The sequence below is a fragment of the Thunnus thynnus genome, chromosome 2 (assembly GCF_963924715.1).
Source record: "Thunnus thynnus chromosome 2, fThuThy2.1, whole genome shotgun sequence".
Classification (NCBI taxonomy): Eukaryota; Metazoa; Chordata; class Actinopteri; order Scombriformes; family Scombridae; genus Thunnus; species Thunnus thynnus.
In genome coordinates this window covers 29,736,043-29,754,324 of record NC_089518.1, presented here as the reverse complement: position 1 = coordinate 29,754,324, position 18,282 = coordinate 29,736,043, and the positions used below count along the sequence as shown (strand labels likewise).

Below are 18,282 nucleotides of genomic sequence, written 5' to 3'. Positions count from 1 at the left end.
GGAGACACCTTGATGTAAAGCAGCATGAATAAAAGATAGCAGCTTTACATGTTGCCATATAGACCTTTGCATGTTATCATAAGGAATATTCATACAAAAATTGTGTGTTGTTGCTTGAGAAGGAACCTATGCCCTAAAAATATTTAACATATTTTGGTTAAAGCTTTAGGATTCAATGTGAATCTGGTATTTTAACATGTACAATTACATTACCATATCACGCCTGATAATATTTGTAATTAAATTAATTATTTTGTTCACAATTTGGAAATATCAGTCTGAATGACCAGCATATTAAAAAAACATTTTTATCATGAACAAAATTCTTTGACAACACCATGTAGTACATCATCTACAGCTTGTGTTTGTGTCACAGTGAAAACATCAAAAAATAATATCAAGTTGAATCAATCACAAAATGCATTAAAATATAAAATGAGAAGAAATACAACTGTTAATTGAAATGTTAATGTTAGTTTTTAAAAAACCTGATATCATTAACCATAAAACAACTTCATTAGACAAAGACATTGTGACCTCCTATAAATGTGAAATTAGAGGCTACAATTAGGACCCAACACTAAGTCAAGAACAAATTAAGATCCCATAGAGAAAAAAGTTTATATTTTTATTATATTATTATATATATAAAATAGCAGCTTTACATGTTGACCTATAGACCTGTGCCGTTCATCACTATAACTAGAGGGACATTCAAAATACAAAATACAAAAATGATGTCTTGTTTCTTAAGGAGTCAATGGCCTAACAGCTCACATAATTTATTTATAGCTTTAGGATTTGTTGTGGTCAAGACCAAGGAGATAGTCGTGGATTTTAGGAGGACCAGGGCAAGGATAAACATTATTTCCATTCTTGGAGAGGAGGTGAAGGTGGTGGAGGGATACAGATACCTTGGAGTCCACCTCAACAACAGACTGGTGGACTGGAGATGCAACACAGAGGCTGTCTACAGGAAAGGACGGAGCAGACTCTACTTCTTGAGGAAGCTTAGGTCCTTTAATGTGTGCAGTAAGATGTTGCAAATCTTCTACCAGTCTGTTGTGGCGAGTGCAATATTCTGTGCTGCTGTCTGCTGGGGCAGCAGCATCAGAATAAGAAACACTAATAAACTGAACAAACTGATCAGAAAGGCTGGTTCTGTGCTGGGGACTCAAAACCGTAAGTTCTTTTCAAAGCCATGACCTCTGTTTACTCTGCTCTCCCAAAGAAACAACAACAACTTCTTAGGATAAATGAAGACATTTATTAATAGCTAAATGTCTTAAGATTACATGATGAAGTATAAGATAATTAAAAAAAAAAATAAGGCCTTTAAATGATAATAAAAATAAAATAAAGAGAATTGTTTAGAAATAGTGGCTTGAAGTGTGTAACTCGAGGCTAACGCTAATGCTCAGGGAAAGCTAACTCAGCTTCTCTAGAGAAAACGTTTTCAATTTTAACATTATTTGACATCAGCCCTTGGTCACAAAACCATGTTCTGCCTTAATGTTGACAAGTTTCATTGTAGCTGGTGTCTCGGTAGGTCCGAGTTTGTGTTGTTTGAGCTGTAGTTAGCTGCAGTGTTGAGCCACCAGCAAGGTTCAGATAGTTGCATAGCCTGGAGCAGGCTATGGGTTGTAGATAAGTGGTGCAGCGGTGTTGAACCACCGGTGAAAAGGGGTTTAGCTTTGTTTCACGCTGCCATGAAAGAGTCTCTGTAGGCTTAACTCCCAGTTTGGCTGTACTGCTGTCAGCAAGGAGGCCAAGACCCAGTTTAAGCATCGCTACCTTCTTAAAGCAACGTTTCAGTTTTAGTTGAGGATTACAGCTTTTGCTGACTTCTTAGTTCAATGCCGAATCAAGTTTAATCTGACTAAACTCAAATCTTTATTCAGTAGTGGATAAACTCCATGTGAGTTGATGCGACTTCAACAGTAAATACTATTCATGGAAACACGAGACTTAAGGAATAAAATAAAAACAAACTGTACTTGTTTCAATAAAAGATTGACATATGCACATACTTAGTCGACATTGTCCCATTGTAAACCATATATTGCAAAGCCATTCAGAAAAACATGTCAGCATTATACAATCATTTCATAATAAGGCATTCCTTCCTATCAACATACCAAACATTAACATTCATATTAACGCTGTCTAGACATTCAATCTTCTTTGATTCAACTGCCTCTAAACATCTACACGTCTAGTAGTGCAATCAAAGTTTAAAGCAAGAATTATGTGATTAAACTGTCGGAAACATAATTTCAAATATAAATTCAACATAACTCTTAGTAGTTCTAACCTATCAATAGAGGGAAGTATTATTACATGTAGATCAAAAATTAAAATTTCTTCAATAGATTATAGCATACTTATCAAAGTTATACCATTCTTTATGAATTTTTATAACAAACATTACAGGATTTACATAATGATTAGACATTTCATTCACCCAAATTCAGATTTGCAGAGAGACTCAGTGAATGTCCTCCAGGAATAGGGGTTAGAGTTCATGACTCTAGTCTGGGGAGATAAGGAGGCCAAAAGAGGGGAGCTGTCTGTCCATGTTTACATGTAGTTGTCGGTCTTTTATCCTGGTTCAAGTGACCCCAAAGGTCATTTATGCTTTTACTTCAGGCCATAATTTAGGTATTGGTCAGAAATGGCCTCTCAGAAGGTCTGTTCAATCTCTGTTTGGTCACAGTGTTTAAGTTTGATCAGTGTCATGTTGTCAGACCTCCACTTGGCAGGAAGGGCAGTTCAGAGGTCCAGGGGTGAGACACATACGGCTTCTCATCTGGATGAATTCTTATTTGCCTTTTCAAGTCTGGCATCTGACAGAATCTTTTCCTACTGTGTGCGTTCTCATGTGGGTCTTCAACTGATGTCTACGCATGAAATCTGTTCCACAAGTTTTGCAATTGTACGGCTTCTCACCTGTGTGGACTCTCATATGCGTTTGTAACGCGCCCACCTGAGAGAATCTTTTCTCACAAGTGTTACATGGGTACGGCTTCTCACCCGTGTGGATTCTCATATGCGTTTGTAATACAACCAGCTGAGAGAATCTTTTGTCACAAATGTTACATGGATACGGCTTCTCACCTGTGTGGACTCTCATATGCACTTTCAATGCACCCAGCTCAGAGAATCTTTTCTCACAAGTGTTACATGGGTACGGCCTCTCACCTGTGTGGATTCTCATATGCTTCTGTAAGGCACACATATGAGAGAATTTTTTCTCACAAGTGTTACATGGGTATGGCTTTTCACCAGTGTGGATTCTCATATGCCGTTTCCATGCGCTCAGATCGGCGAATCTTTTCTCACAAGTGTTACATGGGTACGGCTTCTCACCTGTGTGGATTCTCTTATGTACTTTTAATGCGCCCAGCTGAGAGAAGCTTTTCTCACAAGTGTTACATGGGTACGGCTTCTCACCCGTGTGGATTCTCATATGGTTGTGTAATGCACAGAGATGAGAGAATCTTTTCTCACAAGTGTTACAGGGGTATGGCTTCTCACCTGTGTGGACTCTCATATGCACTTTTAATATGCCCAGGTGAGAGAATCTTTTCTCACAGATGTTACATGCGTATGGCTTCTCCCTTGTGTGTGTTTTCATATGCTTTTTCACTTTTGTAATTTGACTAAATCTTTTCCCGCAAGTGTTACAGGGGTACGGCTTCTCACCTGTGTGGACTCTCATATGCACTTTTAATGCACCCGCCAATGAGAATCTTCTTTCACAAGAGTTACATGAATACGGCTTCTCACCTGTGTGGACTCTATGATGTCTATTCAATTGGGAAACATACTTAAAAGCTTTTCCACAAGTGTCACACTTCAAAACCTTTTTACCTGTCTGGGTATCCAGCTGAATCTTCGACATGGTAGTGTTACATACATTGTCACTGTGACTTTTACTTTTATGATGTCTCTTCTGTGGTTTTGTCTCTAGATTTCTTGTTGATCCTGAGTCTACTCCTTTGCCTCTTTTGTGACCTTGGCTCTCAGCTACATGAGAGATGTGAGAGAGGAGCCGGTCATCACTGTTTGGTACCACTGAGCTTTTAACTGACATGCTGACAACATGCTCTTTCTCTGCTAAACTCTGAGTTTTATCAGGACTCAAGTCCAGAGTCTGATCTTCACTGTAGTCACTTTCCTCCTGCTTCAGTACCAGCTGCTCTCCCTCCAGACTGGTGCAGAGTTCCTCCTGTTCCTCTTTAATCTGTGGAGGCTCTGGGTCCTCTTGGTCCAGACTGGAGTTCCTCTCCTGGTTACAGAGCTGCTGGTCAGCAAGAACCTCCTCCTCCTTACAGACATGTTTCTGTGAGAGCTCTGGAGGGACAAAAAGGGGAAAGGGTAAATAAAAAAAAAAAATGTTGTACCACTTTCTGATAAGGCACCCTTTATAAAGGGTTTAAAAGCATTAATTAATGGCTTAATCAATGGTCAATAAATCATTCACTTATGCTTTATAAATATAAAATAAACATTAATTGAGGATTAAATTACTTTCTGATATGTCACCAGGTCTTAAAAGTTATTAATTAAGGGTTAGTCTATCACATTGTCTAAATCATCAGTAAGTGGTTGAACGGTACATTGGAAGTGTGTTCCTCAAGAATTAGATAAAGCAAATGTTATTGTGGTATAGAAAGAAGGGATTTTTCATGATCTGGCAACTCAAAAACAATGCTTATGTAAGGGAAAGAGGGTTAGGCAACTGCGACCTGGAATGAGTGCCAGGTCACGGTAACCTGTACCGCTGCCAAACATGTCAGTCCACCGAAACAAAACAGGAGACATCTGGAGATACTGGGAAAAAGGCGGAATACCACACACACACACATAGTACAGAGACGCCCACTCAAATTTGGTTATAGTCCAAAATTAAGTGAAATTGAGCAATGCCCCACCATTCTTCTTGAGAATTTGAGGGTGCCAAAAAGTCTGGCAAAAACAGGATGAGACTTGTTACACAACACGAACACAAACACACACATAGCCTGTCTTCAGTATAAAAAGGCATGTCACGTTCTGTAATGTTGGAATTTTCTCTGTCTACGTTGTTGGTGAGCCGTTGTGAAATAAAAGAGATTCCCCATCTGACACCTGTGTCTCGACCATCTGATTCCTCTGTTGTCCACCTCTTTCTGCCACAACACTTATTAATGGATTAGAAATAATGCACTAGTAAATGATTTATTAACCATCACTTAAGGTCTTAATTAATGCTTATGCTTTCATTGTCAGACAGTTGATAATTCTATTTTATGTTTATTATTGAGGTTGTAGTGGGTGGTGGTGGTGTACTGGAGTGCATTATACAGAAAAGTGTTCCCAAAATTTTTCCTATTTTCTCTCGTTAGCTACATGCTAGAAGTTGACTCTGTCGCGGTGACATAAGGCAGTGACACACACATGGCACTGCTGTGTTCATAGCTATACTGCTAACTTTATACTCATATAATATGTTAGTTAAAATCGCTCAAAAAAAAAAAAAAAATCGCCCCCCCCCCCCCAAAAAAAAAACCAACCAGCAATGGACTCAGGTAATTACCGATAGCTGATATATTCGTCCAATCGCCCAAGCCTACTTCTCACCTGTGTGGACTTTCAGATGTGTATGCAATTTTGACTTGTACTCAAATGTTTTCCCACAGGTCCCACATTTAAAACACTGTTTCCCTGTACAGGTATTACCGTGAATCTTTAATGTGGTAGAGTGGTCTTCATTGTTAGTGTGATTTTTGCTTCTGTGATGCCTCTTCTTTTTTTTCGGCTCTGCATTTCTAGTTGATCCTGAGTCTCCATGTTTGCCTCCTTTGTGATCTTGGCTCTCAGCTATATGAGAGTTGTGAGAGAGGAGTTGGTCATCACTGTTTGGTTCTGGTACCACTGAGCTTTTAACTGACATGCTGACAACATGCTCTTTCTCTGCTGCATTCTGAGTTTCATCAGGACTCAAGTCCAGAGTCTGATCTTCACTGTAGTCACTTTCCTCACAAGTAAGGGTCAACATTAAGGTTTCAGTCTCCTGCTTCAGCACCAGCTGCTCTCCCTCCAGACTGGTGTAGAGTTCCTCCTGTTCCTCTTTAATCTGTGGAGGCTCTGGGACCTCCTCCTCCTTACAGACATGATGCTGTGGGAGCTCTGGAGGGACAAAAAGGGGAAAGGGTAAAAAAAATGTGGTACCGCTTTCTGATATGGCACCCTTTAGAAAGGGTTTAATGGCATTAATGAATGGCTTAATCAATGGTTAATAAATCATTCACTAATATAAAATAATATAATATAATATAATATAATATAATATAATATAATATAATACTTTGCAAACCACATAGAGAGAAAAAAAGCGGTGTGACAAGTGAAGAAAATACATCTTCGGAGCATGCAACTACTGAGAATTATTATTTATTTGAATCTCCGACACGCCAACAGCAGCGGTCAGGATCTAATGTTAATAATGTTCTGTTTTCTTCTACACATCCAATAGGTCAGCTGTTACACACACACACAGTCCAGGTTCATACTGTTTGTAGTAAAGCAGCCGCCCTCCTGATAAATCCTGAGCTCATCATGTCGAGCAGCACAGCAAAACTAAAAACTGTCGTTATCAACTTGACAGGAAAGAAGAAACTATCCAGCAACGTTTAACTTCTGAAATATTTTTTTTAGACAGGAAAGTGAAAAACAAGTTAGTTTCTGGTTTTGGTTAAATTACTATCCTAATTGTTGATTTGAAGAGTAAAACCGGTTAGGGGAACGGGAAAAACAGGAGGTGGATTACATTTTTTTAATTCACATGAAAAACTAATTAATTTGTTTATCCTGTTATCAAACAAATTGAACAGCTTTGGATCCGGAGGCAGCAATGCAATTCCCTGCCTAGTCTGCCAGTACTTCAATGTGGTCCAGGACGCATTGCATTTACATTGCCAAATGAATGTGGTCACATGCGGCCCAGACCACCTCCGAATGTGGTCTGAGTGATCGGATCTTCAATCCGTCCTCAATGCGTCTTGGGTGCGTTTACACCTGTATTTAGAGCTGTCCACTTGTGATCGGATCACCCGAGATGGATGTTAATACCAGGTGTAAACAGGGCCTATATATAAAGTAGTTCAAACTAGCTTCACCTCCAGCAGCTACAACAGTAACATGCTGCTTACACACTGATGCTTCAGTATTAATAATCTAATGATGTCATATGTAATAATATATCAGTCAGAGGAACCAAACCACTTACTGCAATACTTAAACTACATATTGCTGTTTATACTTATGCACTTTTACTTAAGTTGTTTTTTTCATGCATGACTTTTACTTGTAATGGAGTATTTTTACATTTATGTATTGGTACTTTTACGGCAGTAAATTATCTAATTACTTCTTCCACCACTGGTGGGCAGCAAAAGACCTCATCCACAGAACAACTTCTACAGCTGAGCGTTTAACTGAGATTCTTGATTACTTGGAACTTTGTTAGGATGAAAAAGCCTTCTCAGATGCTGAAACAGTAAAAGACTGCTTTTTGGCTACCACAGAAATATTGTGCACAGACTCTGACAACAAGGACACAATTGTAAAGCAAAGGAAGGGATAACAGTTGTCCAAATCAAAAATTATGAGGCGGATCGAAGACATAAGAGTCCAGCTGGTTGCTGATCTGTTAGCGTTAAGGCTTTTGCAACGACGTCTAACACTTTTTCACAAATATAAGTGGTGGAAAAAACGGAGAGTCAGCTGCTAAATATAATTTTTATGTTTTCCTTAACTTTCCCCTCAACTTTTACCCCAACCACGAATCAGAATCTAACTTCAGCGTCGTAGACATCCGAGCAAATAATTACAAGTACATATTTCAATCACTGCGGTGGTTTATAAAACAGAATAATATGTTTAATATTATAACAACTAATTGAGGTTTTACAGACCTGTTCTATATAGCTTTATCTCAGGTTTCCAAACGATATCCAGCAGTCTGCGCTGACGATTGATCTCTTCCTCGTACTCGACGATAGTTTTTTGAAAAACACCGAATATTTCTTCAGCAGCAGCAGTTAGTCGCTCATTGATGAACTCTCTCAAATACTGAACTGAAGACATTGTTGTTGCTTAGTTAAAAGTAAGATATGTCATTGTCCTGTGGTGAGACCTCTTCCAAGCACAGGGCACCAAGCAGCTAACGTGACTAGCTCCTGTGTTGTTTACTTCCGCTGGATGTTACATTGTTAAGTTCTCGAAAGCGGAGTCTTGTGGTTTTTCGTTCCGCTTGTTGTAACTAGTTGTCTCAGTGTCACTTGTGGCTTATTAACAAGCAGCAGTCTTTAAACTAGACATAAGAACTGTCTGCTATGTCGGGTCGATATTTGCTCTCTCACTGATATTTCACGCCCTCATCAAAACCTGAAACCTTCCTCTACCTGCCTCACTGCTTCCTGGATGGGCAGAGCCTCATAATCAATAAAGGCAGCCAGTTCACCTGTGGCAACAAAGAAGCTGGCTGGCCTCATGTGGATGCCTCATCCCTCCAGTAGTTTGATCTGTGTATATGATATGTAAGTTTCCTTTGGTTTAAAATGCAATAATAGCAGCTTTAGTAGTTTATGATTTATTTGCTGTACTGATTAAGTTTCAGTAGTGGTAAAGTAATTTCTTCATTTTAGGTGTACATAGTAATTGTGTTTGAGGTTAAATTACCTTTGTTTGATTGTTTATTATTTAAATTAGGAATTATTATGTCTAGATTAATATCATTTGTTATACTTTTTTGTTATCAGATAGACCAGTTTCAGCTATTGCATAATAAAAAATAGGAAAGTTGAGAAAAGACAGGAATTCCAGTCCAAATAGACAAGCCATTGATTTGGTGATATTCCTGGAACCAGACTGTCCTTATGAGATGCTAGTATTCCTTCAAGCTAAATATTGTAAGTACTCTAGTTAAGCTAGTTTTTTTTGTTTTTTTTTTGTTTTGGTTAATTAGCATAGTTATGTAGAAGCTTCAGTCTTTTTCCGCAGTGGAGACTCCTTGATTTAAGGTGGCATGCCAACCAGATTAAAAGATAGCAGCTTTCCATGTTGACCTATAGACCTGTGCAGTTCATCACTATAACTAGAGGGACACTCACACAAAAATGATGTGTTGTTTCTTAAGGAGCCAATGGCCTAAAAAAACTTATATAATTTGCTTATAGCTTTAGGATTTGTTGTGGTCAAGACCAAGGAGATGATTGTGGATTTTAGGAGGACCAGGGCTAGGATAAACACCGTTTCCATTTTTGGAGAGGAGGTGGAGGTGGTGGAGGGATAGATACCTTGGAGTCCACCTCGACAACAGACTGGACTGGAATATTCTTTGCTGCTGTCTGCTGGGGAAGCAGTGTCAGAGTCAGAGACACTAACAAACTGAACTAACCGATCAGGACGGCTGGCTCTGTGCTGGGGACTCCTCTGGATACACTGGAGCAGATTGAAGAGAGGAGGATGCTGCACAAACTGTTAAACATTGTGCAGAACGTCACACATCCCCTCATTGACCTGTTGGTCGAACAGCGGAGCGCTTTCAGTCAGACCTCTTTACCTCTGTTGTGAAAAAGAATGCTACAGGAAGTCATTCCTGCCAACTACCATCAGTCTGTACAATGACTCTCCTCTGCAATTCATTATTATCAGGCTACATCAACAACTCTCCAAAGACTGTCCAGCTAGTCCAGAATGCTGCTGCATGTGTACTGACAAGAACTAGTAAAAGAGGTCATATTTTCTCCCATTTTAGCTTCTCTGCACTGGCTCCCTGTAAAATCCAGAATAGAATTCAAAATTCTTCTCCTCACCTACAAATGATCAGGCACCATCATATCTTAAAGATCTCACAGTACCATATTACTCCACTAGAACACTGCGCTCCCAGAACGAAGGTTTACTTGTGGATCCTAGAGTCTCCAAAAGTAGAATGGAAGGAAGAGCCTTCAACTATCAGGGTCCTCTCCTGTGGAACCATCTTCAGGTTTGGGTCCGAGAGGCAGACACCCTCTCTACGTTTAAGAGTAGACCTAAAACTTTCCTGTTTGATAAAGCTTGTAGTTAGGGCTGGCTCAGATTTGCCTCGGACCATCTCCTAGTTATGCTGCTATAGGCATAGACTGCTGGGGGACCTCTAATGATGCACTGAACCCCTCTCTCCTCCTCTCTCTCTCCATCTGTATGCATTCATGTCCCATTAATTCATGTTAATACCTCAGCATCTTCTCTCTCCTGTAGTTTTGTGCTTTCTCGTCTCTCTCCTCCTGTTGCTTTCTGCAGGTATTTCTGCCTCCGGAGCTGTAGAATCTGGATCTGGAATTGTAAGCCACATACTGCCTTTTTGAGCCTGCTCAACACCACTGCTACTATTATTATTAATATTTGTCTTATTATTATTATTATTATTATTATTATTATTATTATTATTATTATTACTTCTATACATCCCTATGCGGAACCTGCACTATGCTTATGTTTTCTTTCCTCCTGCTCTCTCTCTCCTCTCTCTCTACCAATCTCTCTTTTTCTCTCAACTCAACCGGTCAAGGCAGATGGCCATGTAACCCTTGTTACGATGTAATAACAGAGCACAGGTAAGTAATAGTCAATAGTAATAACTGGACCAGTAACAGAAGACACTAAGCTTTTAAGAGCCAATATTTTGAACATCAATAATGACACAGACTACAATGGTTTGTATGTTTGTGGCCACTTGTTATTTCAAGCTGAAAGTCAACATGTAATACAACAGCTTTTTTTGGAAAGAACAATGTATGAAAAATAACAAACTAAAATAATAAAGCCGGCAAAATAAAACAAAAGATACCCTTTGTTCCCAAAGTTAGTCCTTATTGCGTTGGGGCCCTTTTTTCCCTGACCAAATGTCAGTGTATCACTGTCTATTTTAGTCCTACCACACGTTCCGTGAGAAAGGAGAAACCAAGGAACCCTGCACGCATCTCAGGTTCAATACCAGTGGTTCGGTTCGGCTCGCCACCCAGTTCACACTGGGAATCTCTGGGTCTAGGGATCTGAAGCCTTGCAGGAGTCCAGCAGGAAGTACTGGCTGTGTCCCCTTTTTCTTTATGGTATCACCAAAAACCTGACCTAGAGACAGGCCAGATGAGATCCAAATATCTCATTACATTCATGCTGTCTGCATAAATCATGTTCATTTTCTAATCTCCCATGAATTATTACCAATTAATAATAATATTTTGTATTAATTAGTTCAATCATGTTCTCAAAAAGGTTTAGTTGTACAACAAAAATATATCTTTAGTTTCAAGTGTTCATTTGTAGTTGTGTAACTATAAATACATTCAAAGTGCTTCTTATAATCATGTTCAAATACACATTAATAACCATCTACAAATACTCAAAATTATGTGGTTACACAAGTAACTGACAAAAGTACATTTCACAAAAATAAAATAACATACTGTGGAGTACCCCTTTAATTTGGTCAAAATTGCATCAAATGCAGTAAACATTAATAGTAACATGAGGCATTAAGGCTTAACGTGCTTAATTGTCTCTCCTTGCACCGGTAACAGTGAGAGATTGCACTAAATATTAACCTCTTTAATTACCATAAACATAAAATAAACATAAATTGCACGTAACACCAAATAATCATGCCAGCTAAGTGGCTAGGCTCAAGTTAACACGCTATTAGCGTCACAAAACACAGTCTCAGATAGAGCACTATTAGCACCTTTTAATGGCTATCAGCGCCAATTAACATAAATATCAGCTGCCTTACAGTCATCTTAACAGGTTTTATAGTGTTTTTACTCACCGCTGAGTCAAAGTATGAACAAGGTTTACAGCATTTCACCTCGGCAGACCCGCAAAATCTGGCCTCTCACGCTGCTTTACAATCTTAAATGCAACAGTATGGCGGTCAGCAGCTGTTTAACATCATCTAGAATTAATATTACTTCGTTCAGAAGATCATTTTTAGTTCTTACCCAACGGATGGCAAAAGATTTTATTTTCTCTATGTCCCATCAGCACTCGAGGTAGCCAGCATAGGTTGTTTTTTAAAACAGGAAGTTATAACAGGAAGCGGAACTGCAGCCGATCACCTGGGACTAGTGGGGTTCATTGATTTGTTATTTGGGGATCTTGTCATACTGAGCCCTTCACTGCTGCTTGGAAAATACAATGTTGGCTGTGTTTCTCCCTTTATGCACATAGTTTCACGATTTTAAACAACTTTCAACAGATGTAGTCATTTATATGAGTTATTTGAATGATATTTACTCCAAATGTTATTTCTATACCAACACTTTTTAAATAGTTCTTCTTCTTATTATTTTCTTAATGTATATAATCAACCTAAATTAATTATTTGTTTGTTTCTAAATAAAATGAATTGTTTTCAAGGATTTTAACGACTTTCCAATGAATTATTAACTTCTCAATTAAGATGAATTATTTTAAAGGGATAATTCTAATATTACAGGGTGTCATTTTAGAGCCTGGGCTACACTCTCCCCTCCTGAACTCATGTACGTCCCTGTACATGGCAGTGATCAAATATGTTTTATCTGAGAGGGCAGGACAGGGGAATGTAGGGAGTCTTCAGCTTCACTCAAAGCACCTGCTAGTGCTGTGGTCAGTCCATGGAAGAACGATTTAACCACTGTGACAAAGGGGTTTCCAAGTTCAGCATAATCAAGTCGCCTTGACGGTTGACGATTCCTCTCTGATCTTCTGACAGAGGTATCTGTTCCTGTTCGTCTCTCCGTCTCCTCTTTAGTTTCTGTCTCTATTTCATCCGACCCATCCTCTCCTTTCTCCTCTTCACTCTCTGACATGTCAGAGAGCACTGGAAGCTGTTCATTCCAGATGTCATCAACATTATCAGGTAAGTTTTCTTTTTCCCCAAGGCATACACTTTCGGGTTGGTCTGTTTCATGTATTTGTTCGGTTAGAATTACTCTTTCAGTAGATAGGTACTCAGTGTCACCCTGACGGCTGGTAGGTTTGTCAAGTGTCAGGAGACTGTCTGGTGTACATTCGGACATATCAGGTTGTTTGTCAATTTCGGGAGTGCAATCAGCATTCTGAGCATTCACTGGGCTCTCGACAGAACATACATCTGGAGGTTCAGTATGCTGTGTATCTTGTTCGTTAGACATAGGTGGATCAGGCGGTATTGGGCTCTCATGCACTGCAGGGACCTGAGCTTTTGGGGGTTGGTTGAAACAGTAGACTGGAATGAGCTCATCGTCCTCCTCCTCCGAGGAACGATCGGCATCTACAGCAGGATTTGCACGAGTTGCTGGTCTACGCTTTGCAGGCTGCTGAACAGGTTCAATGCTTTCCTCTGTAGGTAAGTATCCACATGGGAGGAGTAAGTCCCTATGCAGTGTCCTTAAAGGACCATCCTTGTTTTCGGGTTTAACCGTATAGACAGGAAGGGTGCCTGCTCTGCTCACCACTACATGGACAATCGACTCCCATTTGTCTGAGATCTTATGCTTCCCTCGGATGCGGACATTCCTGATCAGTACTCGGTCTCCAGCTTCCAAGTCTGAAGCAGTCACGCGCCTGTCAAACCGTGTTTTGTTCTTGTGTGCTGTCTTTGCAGCGTTATTCATGGCTATTTTGTAGCTTTCCTCGAGCCGTGACTTAAGGTTTTGCACATACTCGGAATGTGATGTGTGTTGGCTGCCACACACTGGTAATCCAAATGCCAGATCAACCGGCAGGCGAGGCTGGCGCCCGAACATTAATTCGTATGGTGTAAAACCTGTCACGTCATTCCTGGTGCAATTATAAGCGTGGGCCAGGGGTTTTACAAAATCACGCCAACGAGACTTCTCTTGGTTCTGAAGGGTGCCTAGCATGTCTAGTAAGGTGCGATTAAATCGCTCAACAGGGTTGCCCCTAGGGTGGTATGGGGTTGTCCTTACTTTTTGTATGCCAGCCACTTGACAGAGCTCTTTTATCATGCGAGATTCGAAATCTGGCCCCTGGTCGCTATGTAGCTTTTCCGGCATGCCGTAGTGCACCATAAAGTTCTCCCACAGACACTTTGCCACTGTGCGTGCCTTCTGGTTAGGTGTAGGAATGGCAACCGCAAATTTGGTAAAGTGATCCGTGATCACAAGGATGTCTTTGGTCCCACTTTTATCAGGTTCAAGAGAGAGAAAGTCCATACAAAGGAGTTCAAGGGGCCTAGTGGTGTTAATATTGACCAAGGGCGCCGCTCTCTCAGGTGGTGCCTTCCTCCGCACGCATCTGCCACATGTCCTCACCTTCCTCTCCACATCCACAGCCATCCTCGGCCAGTAGAATCGGGACCTTACGAGATCCATTGTACGGTCCACTCCCATGTGACCCATATGGTCATGCAGGCTGGTCAGAACTGTATCACGGAGCTCAGCTGGGAGCACAAGTTGGTAGGTTGTTTTGGGACCCTCTTGACGACGTCTGTACAAGACATTATTCAAGAGCTCAAGGCGATTTAGCTCTCGGAGCAGGAGTGGGAGGTCAGGGAGTTGATTCCGCAAGTTGGGGGGTGGTGTGTCCCCATACTCGATTTGGGAAATGACATGCCTTATACATTGGTCTGTCCGTTGTTTATCTATCAGCTCTGCTTCAGGTAGATGGGGAATGACTGGCAATCCTCCGAATTGACCCTCTTGCTCATAGCTGTCGGGCACAGCATTAGCAGAGATGGCAAGACATTCAACTAGGGCAACATTATCAGCGCTACTTTCATCATCATTGACACTGTAGATAAGCTGCCTTTCACAGATGGCTTGCACGACTGCTTGATCGACTGCGTCAATGTTTTCTGGATCAGAGAGGTGATCTCGGGTGAACTGGAGAATGCGTTCTCTCTCCTTCTGGGATTTGAGGTCATTCTCCAACTTTCCATGCGGCCTACGGGACAAGCCGTCCGCATCACCGTTCTGCTTTCCAGGCCGGTAAAGAAGTTTGAATGAGAATGTGGACAGTGCTGCCAGCCATCTATAGCTTGTCGCATCCAGTTTTGCTGAGGTCAGTATATAAGTCAGTGGGTTGTTATCAGTAACAACGGTGAAATGGTTACCATATAGGTAATCGCTGAACTTTTCAGTGACTGACCACTTTAGCGCTAAGAATTCTAATTTATGCGCTGGGTAGCGACTTTCACTACAGGACAGCCCTCTGCTCGCGTAGCCAATAACTCGGAGCTGACCCTCTTGCTCCTGATACAGGACAGCACCAAGCCCGGTGGTACTGGCGTCAGTGTGGAGCACATAGGGCTTCTGGGGATCCGCAAAACCCAGCACAGGTGCGGTGGTAAGTTTGCTGATGACGGTCTCGAATGCTTGCTGGCAAGCAGGGGACCATCGTTCCCCAAAGAGCTCCTTTGGATTATGGTACTGTTCTGATTTCTGTTTCATCTTCGCCTTCTTTTGAGAAGGTGGGTAACCCGAAGTTAGATCATGGAGGGGCTTCACGATACTGGAATAACCTTTAACAAACCTCCTATAGTACCCAGAAAACCCAAGGAAGGATCTTAATTCTTGCAAGTTCTGGGGAATTGGCCAAGTCTTAAGGGCAGAGATCTTCTCTGGATCGGTTTGTACTCCATTCCTGGACACCACATGGCCAAGGTAACGGACTGACGTCTGAAAGAAGACACACTTTTCCGGGGACAGTTTCAGACCAAACTCTTTGAGACGAGAGAGCACCTTTATCAACTTCTCCTCATGTTCCTCTAGGGTTCTGGAGAACACAATCAAGTCGTCGAGGAAGACCAACACATCCTTTAAATGCATGTCTCCCATGCACTTTTCCATTAATCTTTGAAATGTGCTCGGAGCATTCATCACTCCCTGAGGCATGCGATTGAACTCCCAAAACCCGAGAGGGCACACAAAAGCAGTTTTTGGTTTGTCTGCCTCCTCAACCTCTATCTGATAGAACCCTGATTTTAAATCGAGGACAGAGAACCACTGGGAGCCATTGAGAGCACAGAACGTGTCCTCGAGTTTGGGGAGAGAATATGCATCCTTAATGGTCTGGAGATTGAGACGCCTGTAATCTATGCACAAGCGGACCTGGCCATTTTTTTTCCTGACCACCACAATTGGTGACGAGAATGGTGACTCCGACTCTCTGATGACTCCTGCATCAAGAAGCTCTTGGATGTGTTTCCGAACTGCTTCAAGGTCTTGCGGGTGGATTGGTCGAGGGCGCAGTTTGAAGGGAGTTTCATCTGAGAGCTTTATGTGATGCGTTACCTTATCTGTTCGGCCAAAGTCCGAGTCGTGTTGCGCAAACACGTCAGGCATGTTGTTGAGTTGCCGAGTGATGCGTTCTTTCCACTCAGGTGGGACTGGGGACTCGCCAAAGTTAAAGCTTAGAGCAGGCTTTTGAGAGAGCTTTGTCTCTGGTGACCCTTGGAGTGGCTCAGGTGCCTTGGCCACACTGTGCTCCTTTAACAATATGGTCTGGTAAGTACAGATCTGTGCTATTGTGCACTTTGCAGGAATGGCAATATCATGATCAGACTCATTACAGATCACAACTGGTAGCTTATTGGGCCGCCGTTGGGGAAGATCAATCAGGGCAGCTTTAACAAGCAAACCACCTGGCAAGGAGGATGAGGATGGATGTTCGATAAGAACGGACTTCTCGCTCTGGAACCCGTTCATTGGAGCAACTCCTTCCAGTACAACAGTTTCACCAGCTGGAATGATTTGGGAGCTCTTCCCATGTAGCCTCACTACACCGCAGGGCTCGATGTCGTTTGCCCGCTTGTGTCTCACCTCAAGTACTTTAAGGACTGCTCTGTAACCATGCGGGGTAGGCTGATGTGTCATTCCAGTTTTGGAATAGATGTCATAGAGCACATCAAGGGTATTAGTGCCTATAAGCACAAGGGGCTCTGTGACGGCTTCAAAGTCAGGTATGACTAGGGCAAGTGTGTTTACATCAACTGATGCCCCCACAAGTTCTTTTGGGAAAGTTACAGCCAACTCAACATAGCCCAAATAGGGGACGGACTGCCCCGCTGCTCCCTCTACCTCTAGGAGGTTGAATAATGGCTTGATCTCTTGCTCTGAAAGATGTTGTCTGTAGAACGACTGAGGAATGGTTGTTACTTGTGAACCTGTGTCAAGCAGGCAGTTGACTGCCTCGTCTTTTATGGTCACTCGAGCCGTACTCTTGGTGCCAACCAGCCGCTTGGGAAGCCGGAAAGGTGGGTTTCGATACACATGTTCCAGGCTGGAACAGGATTGGGCTTTGACTCTTGCAGCTGGGGGTTTGTTTACATCTGGGGGACGTTGTTGACTCTCCTCAGCCCCTGTTTGTCCCGCAACAGGGCCTGTTACTCGTTTAAAGGCGGGCTGGGACCATTTTGTGTTTCCCACCTGTGCTGCTTTTCCTCAAACTGCTTCCTCTTTTCAGCTACTAAAGCTGGGTTTGCTGTGCTGGTGCAAGATGGAGCAATGTGTCCATCTTCCCCGCAGTTGAAGCAGTACCCGGGTTTGGGTTTGTTTGCCGGGTTCTTTTTGATCGGTTCTCGCATGTCTGTCTTGGCATCATCTGGCCCTGATACTCTACTCTGAAACTTCCCAGCTGCTCCCTTGTTGCCACCCCCCTTTGTCCTTTTCGACTGCATGAATGAGGTTAGTTGACTCTGTAGACTAACCACCTGTTTCCTCAAGTCCTCAATAGCACTGAGGCTGATCTCATGACTCTCCTCTGGCACACAGGCATATGCACCATGGAACTGCAACTGGGCTTTCTGCTTTGTAGCACCCATATGTTTTTTCATACGACTGGCTTTCGCTTGTTGTTTGTCTTCTTCAGAGCGTATCATTAGCAGGAGATCTGAAAATGTGGGTGGACTACTTTTCTTTTGCTCGAGTTGCAGGGTGTTGAGCAAGGCATTATCCCAACACCCCCTGCAGAACTGCTTAAGAAGGTGTCTGTCTACCTCCTCGTGTGCAACACCGCCCCTTTTTATCACAAGGTTTAAAACTAGCTGCAGCCGATGGAGGTAAGCGGAGGGCTTCTCACCCAGATCTTGGAGGGTGTTAAGGAATTGAGCGAAAAGTTCCTCCCCATCTTCCACAGTGCCAAAAGCTGAGTCTAGTAGCTGTAGATAGGCTGAAGGGGGTGACTCAGGCCGTAGCCCTTTGACAACGTCAGCTGCGGGCGGGAGCAAGCTCTCAAAGATCTTTCTGGATATTTGCAGGGGGGACATGCTGG

General features: G+C 42.0%; 1 protein-coding gene across 2 annotated transcripts in view; it reads right to left on the bottom strand.

The window, feature by feature from the left end:
• Positions 1-1,244: 1,244 nt before the first annotated feature.
• LOC137200598 (zinc finger protein ZFP2-like) overlaps positions 1,245-18,282 on the bottom strand; it is a 39,754-nt gene continuing 22,716 nt past the window's right edge. The window contains exons 1-3 of one of the 2 annotated variants that reach the window (XM_067615389.1): positions 7,962-8,457; positions 5,725-6,174; positions 1,245-4,356 (exon numbers count right to left, since the gene is read on the bottom strand). In XM_067615389.1, the coding sequence (XP_067471490.1) occupies positions 2,834-4,356; positions 5,725-6,174; positions 7,962-8,133 (2,145 nt within the window). In that variant the 5' untranslated portion in view covers positions 8,134-8,457 and the 3' untranslated portion in view covers positions 1,245-2,833. Of the gene's footprint in view, positions 4,357-5,724; positions 6,175-7,961; positions 8,458-18,282 lie in introns of those variants that run through there. The other variant, XM_067615390.1, reaches the window with a different exon arrangement.